At 46.4% G+C, this 11,714-nt stretch overlaps 1 protein-coding gene across 2 annotated transcripts in view; it reads right to left on the bottom strand.

Annotated features, from left to right (window-relative positions):
• Window positions 1–755: 755 nt before the first annotated feature.
• TBC1D13 (TBC1 domain family member 13) overlaps window positions 756–11,714 on the bottom strand; it is an 11,518-nt gene continuing 559 nt past the window's right edge. The window contains exons 3-12 of one of the 2 annotated variants that reach the window (XM_014943030.1): window positions 11,025–11,065; window positions 10,486–10,547; window positions 10,090–10,189; window positions 8,622–8,704; window positions 8,344–8,503; window positions 7,375–7,582; window positions 6,546–6,709; window positions 4,867–5,027; window positions 4,599–4,656; window positions 756–3,867 (exon numbers count right to left, since the gene is read on the bottom strand). In XM_014943030.1, coding sequence (XP_014798516.1) covers window positions 3,802–3,867; window positions 4,599–4,656; window positions 4,867–5,027; window positions 6,546–6,709; window positions 7,375–7,582; window positions 8,344–8,503; window positions 8,622–8,704; window positions 10,090–10,189; window positions 10,486–10,547; window positions 11,025–11,065 — 1,103 coding nt within the window. In that variant the 3' untranslated portion in view covers window positions 756–3,801. Of the gene's footprint in view, window positions 3,868–4,598; window positions 4,657–4,866; window positions 5,079–6,545; window positions 6,710–7,374; window positions 7,583–8,343; window positions 8,504–8,621; window positions 8,705–10,089; window positions 10,190–10,485; window positions 10,548–11,024; window positions 11,066–11,714 lie in introns of those variants that run through there. The other variant, XM_014943031.1, reaches the window with a different exon arrangement.

Raw genomic sequence — 11,714 nt, 5'->3', positions numbered from 1 at the left:
AAGCCACCCGTTTAGTTAAAGGAAGCATTATAAAAATAGTGTTTAAAAAGAAGCATAAAAGGAGGAGTTTGAGAGTGATTAAGTGTTCTCTATACCGGCTCTGGCAATTCTTTCCAGACAAGGTAAAAAAAAAAAAAAAAAAAAAGAGTGTTATTTGTTCCTGGTTTTGGGGAAATGGCATTCTAGGAAGAGTGCTCCGAATGGCTAAAACAGTCACTGAGGGAAAACGGCCTCTTTCCCAAAAACCCCAGCCCCCCCCCCCCCGCAACACAATTCCTGGGCTTCATTCCGCTCACTGTCAGAGTGCAAATAATTCTAGCTTAGGTCACAAAATTCAAACTCAAAATCAGTGTTCTGAGTGGCCACCATCAACATCATCATCTCTGGTATCCTGTTGCTTCTATCTCATTGGCAAAGCCACCAAGTTCCCCAAAGCCTGAATGACATCGAGGTGCAGGTAGGGCAGACCTCATCCTCCCAGGAAAAGCTCATCTCATCTCACACATCCAGCACAGGGCCCTGTTTTACCTCCCCTCCCAGAGGAAGATGGGTCCCCCTTCCCCTTCCTGGCAGTAGTCCTCTCTGTGAGGAATGTGCTCCAAGAGCTATTTAAGCATCCCCTGTTTAGAACCCTGTGAAACAAGGGGTCCCCCAAGGCACCCCAGACTAACACCTCCCAACCCCCAAAACTGCCTCTTTAGCCAACCTCACTGTTCCTGCAGCAGATAAGGACTGAAAGAAACCACACGTGGAAATGTCTCAAGGATGGAGCGGTTGATACTTGGCCACCGAGGCAAGGAAACACTAATTAAATACCGTCTGATCTCCACAACAACAGAAATACCACCAAAGGCCTTTGAGGAATAAAGCCAAGGAAACTCACAAGGAGATTCAAAAGCTGGTTACAAGTTAAGACTTTTTCTCCCCTCAGGAAATCTGGATTTGCTCTTAAAGAAAGGAGAAAGTTTCCAAATAAAGAAATGGATGTCCTAAGTCATTGAAAAGTACAACTTCTTTCAACAGCCCTTTTCAGCAGCAGGACAGAAGTCCTACCACAGAGGAGGGGATAAGGAAGAACATAAAACAGCTTTTCATGTAAGAACCAGCCTGTCTGGGTGTATTAAAGTTGTTACAAGTTCTCCCCAAAGAAGAACTATCAATTTAGTCTGGATAAGGCTAGAGAATTTATCCCAGAGAACCCTTCCAGCAGCCAAAGCTCTTATTGCACCCCATTAAACCACTGCAAACTCCTTTTAAAAGCATTTGCCTTCATCCCCTAAAGAGAAGATGGCATAATACAAGCCCTTCTCCATAGGAAGGGGGAAGACAACGTGACACCCATACCCAGCCAGCAAAGTGCACTGCCACTTGAGTAGCCACCTCCCGTGTCTCCCTTGAGTGCTACAGACCAGCACCCAGCTCCGAGCTGGGCAACACCACCACAGGAGGTCAACCTCAGGGCCCAAACACTACTCTGAAAACAAGCAGAAGTTCATCTACAAGTAATGCTTTAATCCTGATTTGCCTGCTGCCTTCTCAGGTTATTTTAAGGAGACTTCTAGCTTTTCAGAGGAGGAACCCTCACAGACACTCCTGTTACTAGTGAAAAAAAGAGTTAATGGAACCCTGCACTTGCCAGGGGGACCCAAAACAGACAGCCCAGGTATTGGGAAGGTGGGAGCAGAGGTTATGCACAGAATGGAAGAGAGCTACAGCAGTATTCAGAGCAACTCTGAGGCACAAGTGTTTGGCAGACCCTCTGCTTCTACATTTGTGCCTAACAGCTAGCCGTTTGGCCATACGAGGTCTGACTACTGGCCTCTAGTGCAGAGTAATCTAAAGGTGAGACCACCTGGAACAGGTCAGCAATACAAGACAAGAAGAAACTCCATCCAGCAGTTAGAGCAGACAGGATGCTGCATCTCATCACACAGCTCTCCTGGCCTACTGGTTCCATGTTTCTTGGAGGAAAACACTACCCTCTAGAAAGGACCGCAGCAGAGAGGGATATCGTTAGCCACAAGTATTAATTACAGATTGTTTTAAGTCTCCAGTTGCTCTTGCTCCGCCACAGCAGCAACACCTGGCTGCACCAGTGTTGCTCGAGCATCTTCTGAAGAGGCAGAGATTGCTTGGGATTGCCAAGAACATAGATACATGCATCAACCTGTCCTCTGGTCTCCTCACCCACCTCTGTGAGCATTACAGTAGCCTGTAAAGGACTGGCCTTCAGTGAAGGAAACACCACTAGTAGAAAAGCTGAAGGCTGACGACATCCCTCCTGCTAGGGTGATTCTAGGCCAGCAGCAGCTTAAGCAGATCTTACAAAGAACACTGACGTTTAACAAATCAATAGCCATAAATACCAAAAACTGCAGTGTCAAACAGCTATGCGGAGGTGAGCCAGCACAGCACAGCACAGAAAGGGAAAAGCACGCTGGATTAGTGTTCACTCAAGAGCTTCTGCACCACCCAAGCACCTCTGTGCTGGCAGTTTCTCCTTCTGAGGACTACAGTTTCTGACCAGCTGGACACTGCCAGCAGGTTAGCAGATCTCTCCGTAGTTTGTCAATGTCCACCTGAGCTGGCTCCACTGTATTTGAAATGCACAAGTTTCCCCCTCTCAGGAGGGATGAGTGTCCAACTGTCTGTGGATGACTGTGTCTCCAACAGGACCAGTACACAGAAGAGTGGATCAGCCCCAGCAGTCAGCTAATGACTGAAATGCTTTTACGCCCACTGGTAGAGACCAGAAAAGGATTCTCAATTGTAGGTTGGACCTGTACCATGTCTTCTTCAAGGTTACTGTGACCAGAGCTTACTCAGGGCAATGTTATGCAAGCCACTGAGGTAGAAAACTCCAGTGCCATGCCTGTACAAGCCCCTAAATATGTCTGTCTTCATTGCACGCAAGTAGATGCCCATTTCTTGTATTTCAGAATCCTGATTGTAGCTGGATGTGCTCCAGTCCAGAGCCAGGAAAGCAGCTTGAGGCCTCCCTGCAGCAACAAGCTCCTGCTCTAAGGCTGTGTGTGGTAAGGCTCAACTTCAAGCTACGCTTCACTCATTGATTTAAAACCACCAGAGTCTTGCTTTCAGCGAGACCTTGTTGATAAGGCGATTCTGGATTCAGGCAGTTTCAGTGCACAGAGCCACCAGCTGCAACTGTGTCCTCCCATCTCAGCTTCTCAAGATCTTTCCCAGGCAAAGGGGTCCAAACGGCCAGATGTCAGATGACAATCACCAGAAGCTGATGCCATCTTCTTTGCACAACCCAGGGATGGCCAAGTGCAGACACAAGGGAGAAGAATCCAGAAGCTACTTGAATGGCAGGATGTGTGACTTCATTGGAATACATTCTATTCACAGGAGGAAGATCTTTCCATACTCAACAACCAAAATCCACTGGACTCAGCCTGTCCCTTCCCCATCAGAAGTTACTCCATGTGTTACTTCCATGATACAGGAGTACACCCCTTCAGGGATATGCAGACAGACAGCTTCTTTCTCCCAAGACTTAAAGTCATTAAAAAAGATACAAAGAACTGCTTTTAGCAGCACAGAGGCATTTGAGATTTGAAAAAAAATCTGGAGTGCAGGACCCAAGTAGATGGGGAAGTAATCAGTCCTTGACCTAATAAATAGAGTAGAAGGAAGTCTTCAAGGTGGCCAGTAGCCCAAACATGAAACCTGAAGTCCTGCAGGGACCACCAGGAACTTAAATGCACCACTCTGCGTGGGGGCATCTCCCAGGATCCGCTGCTATACAGTTTCTCTGACACCTTTTGTTAGGCTTGTGCACTATTTGGAATCTTGAAGTTCCTTTGCCTTCTTCAAAATCAGACGAACATCAGAGATGGGATAATCCTGCATCAATGAAACGAAGGGATGTAAGTCACTGCCGAGCGTTTCTTGCACACACTGTTTCACTTAAGCAAGGCAAACCTTGACAGCAGCATTCCTTGCCTATAACAACACACTGCCATGTTCAGTTACTCCCTCAACAGCTAACAGTTTCCTGTTTTGTAACTGATCAAGCTTCAATACCCTTCAAGAAGGTTTTTGTTTGTTTTGTTTGGTTTTTTTTTCCATTTGTCCTCCAAGGGTACAGTAAGCTGGCAGCTACAAGGGCTATCTCTGTGCCAGAAAGCCTTATCAAAGCCAGTATCTTGCACAGCCCAAAGCAGGAACTGGCAGAATCGGATATATCTTACTGTGCAGTGCAGGTGTGTCCAACCCTGGGCTCTCACACATCTCAGAACTAAACAGAAACCTCCAGCCAACAAATTTAATATTCTTACACAGAGTTTCACATCTTTGCTCAAAATTATTCAAGTGTTTTGCAAACCAAAGGAACCTTAGAAACCTCTAGTCTACGACAATTTCTCTGTAGGCTAGAATGGGTACTCAAGCAAAAGATTCACACTCCAGTAATGAGCACACTGTAAGATCCCTTAAGACTTCTCTGCACGCAAACATCCAAGATCTGGTACTTCTCTTCAGCCAGGCATATGCTGTCTCATACTGTCATCCTCCCTCACAGTGCTATTTTAAGACTCTTGAAAATGCTCCCTATGCCCACTAGATTTAATCCTTACCTGTAGCAGCCTCATGTTCAGAGTGAAGTCTCCTTCCAGCAACTGATCCCGGATTAGTCTGAAAGATGGAAATTATTCCAGCTACTTTTGACTCTTTAAAGAGGAATTTTAAAAGCAGACTATGCTGTGCCCTTTATAGAGGCTTTTGTGAACAGTGACTATAACCTATTCACCAGATGCTTTGACACATGCCTAGAGAAGACTCCTCGATCCACAGATTTAAGTAAAAGAAGGAAGAGAAGAGCAAGAAGGCTACCTAGGTACTTACGTCAACATGGCACAACAGACGAGCAGAAGAAAATCAAAGCGTTTATCATCAGCAAAGAGGGAGTCCCAGATACGGATGACGTCTGGCAGCAGGAACTCTTGGGACAAGAGCAGCGTCAGCCAGCGGAAGGCAAAGAACTGGGGTTTGATGTTCTGTTCTTGCTGTCAGACATGCACCAGGCAAAGAATGAGTACGTGCTCTCCGCCAGTTCCCTACAATAAGAGATGCACCCCATGTTTCCATCCCCATCTCCACCCCAACGTCACCCTAAGCTGCCAACTCATGCTGGAAGATCAGTAAACCCACTGTCTTCTTTGAAGACCCTCACATTCAAGCTAGACAGAGATTTCCAGGGCAGCCATGCACCATGTCTACAGACAAGACAGAAAATCCCCCTCTGTCCACAACATGGAGTAAAGGAAACTTTTCTTCCTAAAGGCACTATTTGTGTTAGTTCCGTTAAACTTGCCAAGTAACTTTAATGTTCCCATTTGAACAGCATTTTATCTGCAAAGCTGCAGCCCTCCTCCTCTAGCAGAGGCACTGTTTTGTCAGGATTTCCTCTCCTTTCCAGAAGCCCTGTATTTATCAAAAGGTTTACTATTCACAACAAGAAACAAAGATGGAACAGAGTTCACACTAATGGTCAGTAACGCACACCGTAAGCACTTCTAGCCTGAAGCTTTCTTGTCTTCCGCTGTTAAATCCAAGGAACCATACATTTAATCAAGGTCAAACAAGTTCAGGATCCTGCTGATATTCTTAAGGACCAGCTGCTGCATGGCCAAGACCATTTCCTGCCAGCCACACAGTAAGCAATTTACTTTCTCCCCACTGAATCAGCCACCAGCCAACACTGTGGGTGCTGACAAACCATCTTTTGGATTGTAAGATAAATATAATCCGATTTTTCTAAACACAAAAAAAATCTCAGTGATTTGATGAAGGCTGGAGTAACAAGAACAGATTTCCCTTCACATTTCTCCTTGGACTTTCACACCAAGTGGACTGTAAGACCTGAAGATATTTTCAGCAAAAGCCGCCTTCTATATATTCTACAAAACCCACACAAACCCAAGGGACTGAGAGACTCCTGGATGAAGGAGAATGATAGAATTAGGTGGGTGGGATGGTCCAAGCCTGCTGGATTTCACTTTTCTTCTGGAATGACCTCCATGCAGTTTAAGTCAGTGTTGTCAGGGCAGCCAGTGGCAATAGGAATGTGTGCATGGAGGAGGGGGCTGGTTTTTGTTTTGTTATTGGAGACACAATTCCTGTAACCTCAGATTCAAAGGAACTCTACAGCAAAACCTCATGTTTTCCCTGATGAGTAGAAGGGAGTGAAGACTCCAGCCTCAGCCCAGGTGACACGGGATCGTGGCCAAGTCACTCTGGACTCACAGCTGGCAGCTTTGCAACAACTATTGTTTGCTCTCGTGGTCAGGCAGGGGAGGAAAGCCTTGCTGTGTCAGCTTGCTCCAGGCTTACTCCAAGGAGCGGTTGTTTCAGTTCATAGATAAGAGCCTCTATGCCCTACAGACAAAGCCCTTCATAGGCTCTCTCAACTTTTCTATTCAAGCATAGTAACAATTTAACAAAACTGGTTGACATTTAAATGCATTATTAAGCTCCACTCCTTGCACTCCAATCAAGACTCAGAAAAACGCCAAGCTCCTCACCAGTTTCAAATACAGCTCCACATCTTTTTCCTTCAGGGTAGAGTAGACCTTCTCCATTTTGTAGGTAATGCCACACTGAGAATCATCCAGGCTCTTAATGAAGTTGTCCCGAATTTCAGCCATTAGATTGGTAAAGCAGAAAAATGTGTCTGCTTCAGCATGTTCTGAGAGGAAAAAAAAAAAAAAAAAAAGGTATGGGAATAGAGGAACCACCACTGGCAGAAGCAGAGAGACTGTTCTTGCTCCATAATCTGGTTGCTGTACTGGATTCAAGTACCAGATCCACAAGACCGTGGCTTGCTTGGTCTGGGACAAAACCAGACACTTTTTTAAACTAGAAATGTCTACAGAGTCACTGCAAACAAAGACCCTGTGTGCAACACAAGGTCTTCATGACATCGGGTCACAAACCAGTTATCTTTGCCCAAGAACACCATCTGCTCTTCCCACCATCAGCACACACCCTCAGAGCACCCATGAAGTAGAAGCAACAGGCAAAGTGCTCCCATTGCATTCTCTTCTTACCAGGTATCATACAGTACAACCAAACAAGAGCTTCTAAATGGACTTTAAAGTTTCACGAAGTGCAACTTAGATCCATGCAAAACAAAGAGGAAACCCCTCAAAACCTCTCACTTCCCTTGTCCTCACCACTCACAGCCCATTCAGTTTCTATCCATCTTTTGCGGTCCCCAAAACTCCTCATCTCTTGATGTATTTGCTTTTTGGTCCCAATCAGTCAACAAGAGTCATTTAAAGCAAGTCTTGCTCCTGAAACAGTACTTTACACAGAGAGCATGTCATTACTGAGCAGCCAAGAGTCTCTCACCTTTCCATTCACTGTTAGGATCTGTAGCAAAGGTGTAATAAAGAGGCCCCACGATTTCATTCATGCCCTGAACGTACGCTATCCCGGGGTTCAGCTTGGCATAGATGAACAGGATCCGCTCCACCACTTCCCAGTGAGCTTCACAGCCATTGGGCAGAACCTCGTACTCGCTCAGAGAATTCGGTGTTGTTTTAAGAGGGGAGCTCACCTGAAAAGCAAGGCAAGACCAGGGCTGATTCAGGATAACCAACTGGCACACGATGCTTTGGGCAACTTACATCAAGCAGGCAGGTTTTCACATAAAACAAAAGAAGTAACTCAAAAAGCACAAATGCAGTGAAGTCCTAGCCCTGGCAATCCCTGAAGAACAAAGCAGCCTGTGCAGCAACAGAGAGTTCCCCTGAATCATTGCATCACCTGATCCCACGCGGTAAGAAACCGCAGCAGTTCCACTTCTTTGTTAGTAGGATGAGGAAAAATATAAATCTGTCATGGCAGCCAGCCACCTTCCCCAACAGCATGTGGCACTTGGACTGTCACGCTCACGAAAGAGGAAAGAGATGACATACACTTCAGAGATACCCAGCTCTTTTCCCAATTGCAAGTTTAATTGCATCTTCCAGTTCTGGAAGATTAAGTAAATTCAACTTCAATAAGTTATCCTTTCAGTGTTTTGTTCCCATACAGAAAGGCACATGTCAAGCATAAAATACTTGCATCTTCCTGGAACTTCCACCAGAAGTCAGAAAAAATAACCCTTAAATTAAATACATGTATACTTCCCTACCAACCATGAGGCACATCAACTGGTTCTCCAAACCTGCCTGGCTACCAGAATGAACAGTACCTGCTGGAGTATTTGCCCAATTCCACCGTAAAAGCAGAGAGAGAAAAAAAAGCCCAAGAAACACCCTTCCCCTTATCAGCTGAGATGCCTTGCCCCACAGACAGTCCCCACCGAGGTCTCACATTCGTAACCCCGCTGCGGTTCCGTGCCACCGTCTGTGACTTGAGCGTGGTCTGCTCCACCCGCTTGCGCAGCGTCTCAAACTCATTTTGGGGGTCCAGGATTAAAAGGCAGGGGTAGTCCGTGGGGCGCTGGAAGAATGCCATGTCGGGGTACAGCCTCCTAGGATGGATACAGGAAGAAATCAGGCATAAGGAGGAGGAAGTACATGCCCCATCTTGAATGGGAGGTTCAGTTTAATATTCAACTTTGTTTTCAAAGTACAAAGTGCCACACACACCTGACATCTTTGTCTATCTGGAGAAGCACTTCGTTATCCTTGAAGTAAGTATTCCATCGACTGTCTGGATTTGGATTGAGGGGCTGAAGAAATAAACAACAGAAACAGAATAAGCATGTTTCACACGTATCGAAAGTCTCACTAAATATATATGGATTTAACATTTCTGCTGTCCCTCTATCATCTAGTACCAGCACACTCCTAGCACATCAGGTTTGATTTTTTCCTCTCACTAGCAATGTTTAGTGTTGCTTCTTCACACAGCCTGCAGGAAGCAATCAGAGCTTGTGAAACAAAAGAGTGTGCAGGTCCACCCAGAGAGGCAGAAGCCAATGTTTCCAATCCCTTTTCACCTGCCTCTTAATGACTTTTGTTCCCAAACCAGGTATCCTGTCCTGTGTCAACAAGATTCCTGATTGCAGCTCCAATCTGTACAGCGGAGATGGTCTTTGTACTCAGGGGTAAGAGCTTCCCACCCACAGAGTACTTCAGCGCCGTGGTTATTTGTTACAAGGATCCCCTTCTATCTCAGCTCCGAGAAGGCTGATTAAGCACCACCCCCCTGCCCAGGAAAAGGGAAATACACATTACTATGAACAACCTATCCTGTATCTGACCGTTTTTCCAATATGATAAACTTAACTCCCGCTCCACACACACAATTTCCTCGCTCCACATCAAGACCCATGCAAAGTTAACAACTAACCAAGGAAAAAAGAAATAAAAAACCCCCAACGTTCTGAGAGATTCAAAGATCACCGTAACCTGCCAACGTGTGGAGTTTTACAAACATGTGAGTTTTACAGCACCAAGGCCTCCAGAGATCACAGCAGCACAGGTGACTGCACACTAGCAGAGAAGTTAACATTTGGGACCAGTCATGGAAGCACTTGTATCAATTTACAGTATCTTCTGATCAGTTACTTCATTCCCTCCCCCAACACATATACTCTTAATGGTGCTTTCAGAGAAGGAAAGTCAAGGGATGCATGAAATAGTCAATTAAAAAAAAAAAAAAGCCAGCTGCAGAAATAAGTCTCCTGCCTTCTGTGCCATAGTCCAACTTGACTCTCCTGCCTTTTTTATATCTTGTGTTCAGATTAGCCAGCCCTGAGTCCACCATTAACCCGACTTCTCAGGAGAGTGCCTCTTTGCTAGAGATACCTCTGGTGAGCCTCTCCCTTTCCCTTGGGGACCCACAGCCTGGGCAGCTGCCCCCACAGGAGGGCACAAGGGATATGCACAGTTGAAAATTAGCTCTCTTCAGAACTACTGGTGCTTTGCCAATAATTCACACCAAAGGCTACTAAGACCTAAGTGCCAGGCTGGTACCTAGGAACCGTCCCTCCTGCTAGCAGGGCAAAACAGCTGAGAACAGAGCCACGAGCAGCCCAGGGGTTCAGACTTCAGAACAGCAGCTTATAATTCTGGGGAATTTTCTGCAGCCCAAAGGATTAACAACACTTACATGATCTTCTAAGGTCACATCTTCCCTTGAAACACCCATGTTCGCTTTGGCGATCCCAGGCTGGATAATCATTTCCTTTAGGAACTGGGAATACAGATCCCTTAAGGAAGAAAAGAGGAATTAGCATTGAAGCACAAGATTAAGTCAACATAAGCGCCCAGACTGAGTTCAAACAGATCACTCTGTACCACCCTGCTCAGCCAGAGGGCATTTGATTTTCTCTGCAGCTGAGTTCATCTGGAAAGGTCAATCCACCAGACCCAGGAGAGAGCCTACAGAACAGCGCATTCCACACAAGAACAATTCATTTTATGAAGGTACTTAATTATTTAAGGAACTATTCTCCTTCTCTGCAGATATCATTAGAAATAAAGGAGCAAGTGCCCATGACCTCACCTCTGTTTCTTCAGCAAAGAGCTCCATAAGGCTTTCTCTAAAGGGAGGTAGTTCAGGAGTATCTGTACAGAAGACAGATGCAGACAAATTAGCATTTGGAGAATGAGCTGTTGTACCTGCAAGAGGAGCAAACCAAACACAGGGGCTCTCTGAAAATACTGGGAGCTTTCTCCAGAAAGCCTAGTACTTTGCCAAGCGAGAGTCAGCAATATTTCAGGGACTGGTTTTCAACACAGACCTATTTGTAGGATTGCTCAATAGCACACCTGGCTGAAACGCACCCCTAGCTTAATACTGAGGGCTGTTCTCAGGCAGAGAGCAGAGACCTTGCAGCACTTTCTATCATCCAAAGCAATGGCTGTCCTGAGCCTGCAAATGCTACTGCGATTATGCCAGTGCTGATCTCCACAAACTAGTGTCAATTTTGAGTGGCTTTTAAGCTCTGGAATTTGTTTGTTTGTTTACAGTTGTAAGTGCCTCAAAATAGCATGCGCTTAAGCAACTGGTGATAAACAAGAAGTGCCCCAAGCGAAACCCACCTTCCAGCAGAGGCAGCGCAGCCCACCATCAAAGGGAATTCCTGCAGAACACCAGGCAGAGAGAACAGCGTTAGCACCAGCCTCTTCTCCCCGGTTTGCTCCCCACACCAACAGCCGAGGCAGCACTTTCCCTCCCCTGGGGGCAGGGAGTTTTCCAAGGGACACTCCACTCTGGGGGTTACGGTCGGTCGGTGCCTCCCATGAGGCAGGTGCTTGTGGCGGGGCTCGGGGAGGGACAGGGCACAGCAGAAGCAACAGAATCACAGAATCTTCATGGTCAGAAGGGACCTTTGAGACCACCCTCCACCTATCTCCATCCTCCACCCTCACTGTACGAGGTGACTCCACCACCTCCCTGGGCAGGCTGTTCCAGTGCCTGATCACTCTCTCAGGAAAGTAACTCTTCCTAATATCTAATCTAAACCTCCCCTGCCGCAACTTAGATCATTTCCTCTGGTCCTGTCGTTATTCCCTTAGAAGAAGAGGCCAACCCCCACCGCTCTACAACCTCCTTTCGGGTAGTTGTAGAGGGCAATGAGGTCTCCCCTAAGCCTCCTTTTCTCCAAACTAAACATGCCCGGTTCCCTCAGCTTCACCTCGCATGGCTTGTTCTCTAAGGCTCTCGGGGCGGGGGGAAGGAAGGGTTTGTGTCTGTGCTGAAAGGCCGAGCAAGGACCGCTGCGGCCTGAC

Source organism: Calidris pugnax, unplaced genomic scaffold (assembly GCF_001431845.1).
Source record: "Calidris pugnax isolate Ruff unplaced genomic scaffold, ASM143184v1 scaffold102, whole genome shotgun sequence".
NCBI lineage: Eukaryota > Metazoa > Chordata > Aves > Charadriiformes > Scolopacidae > Calidris > Calidris pugnax.
Note: the sequence above shows the minus strand (reverse complement) of the source record. Positions and strands in the feature narration are given on the sequence as shown.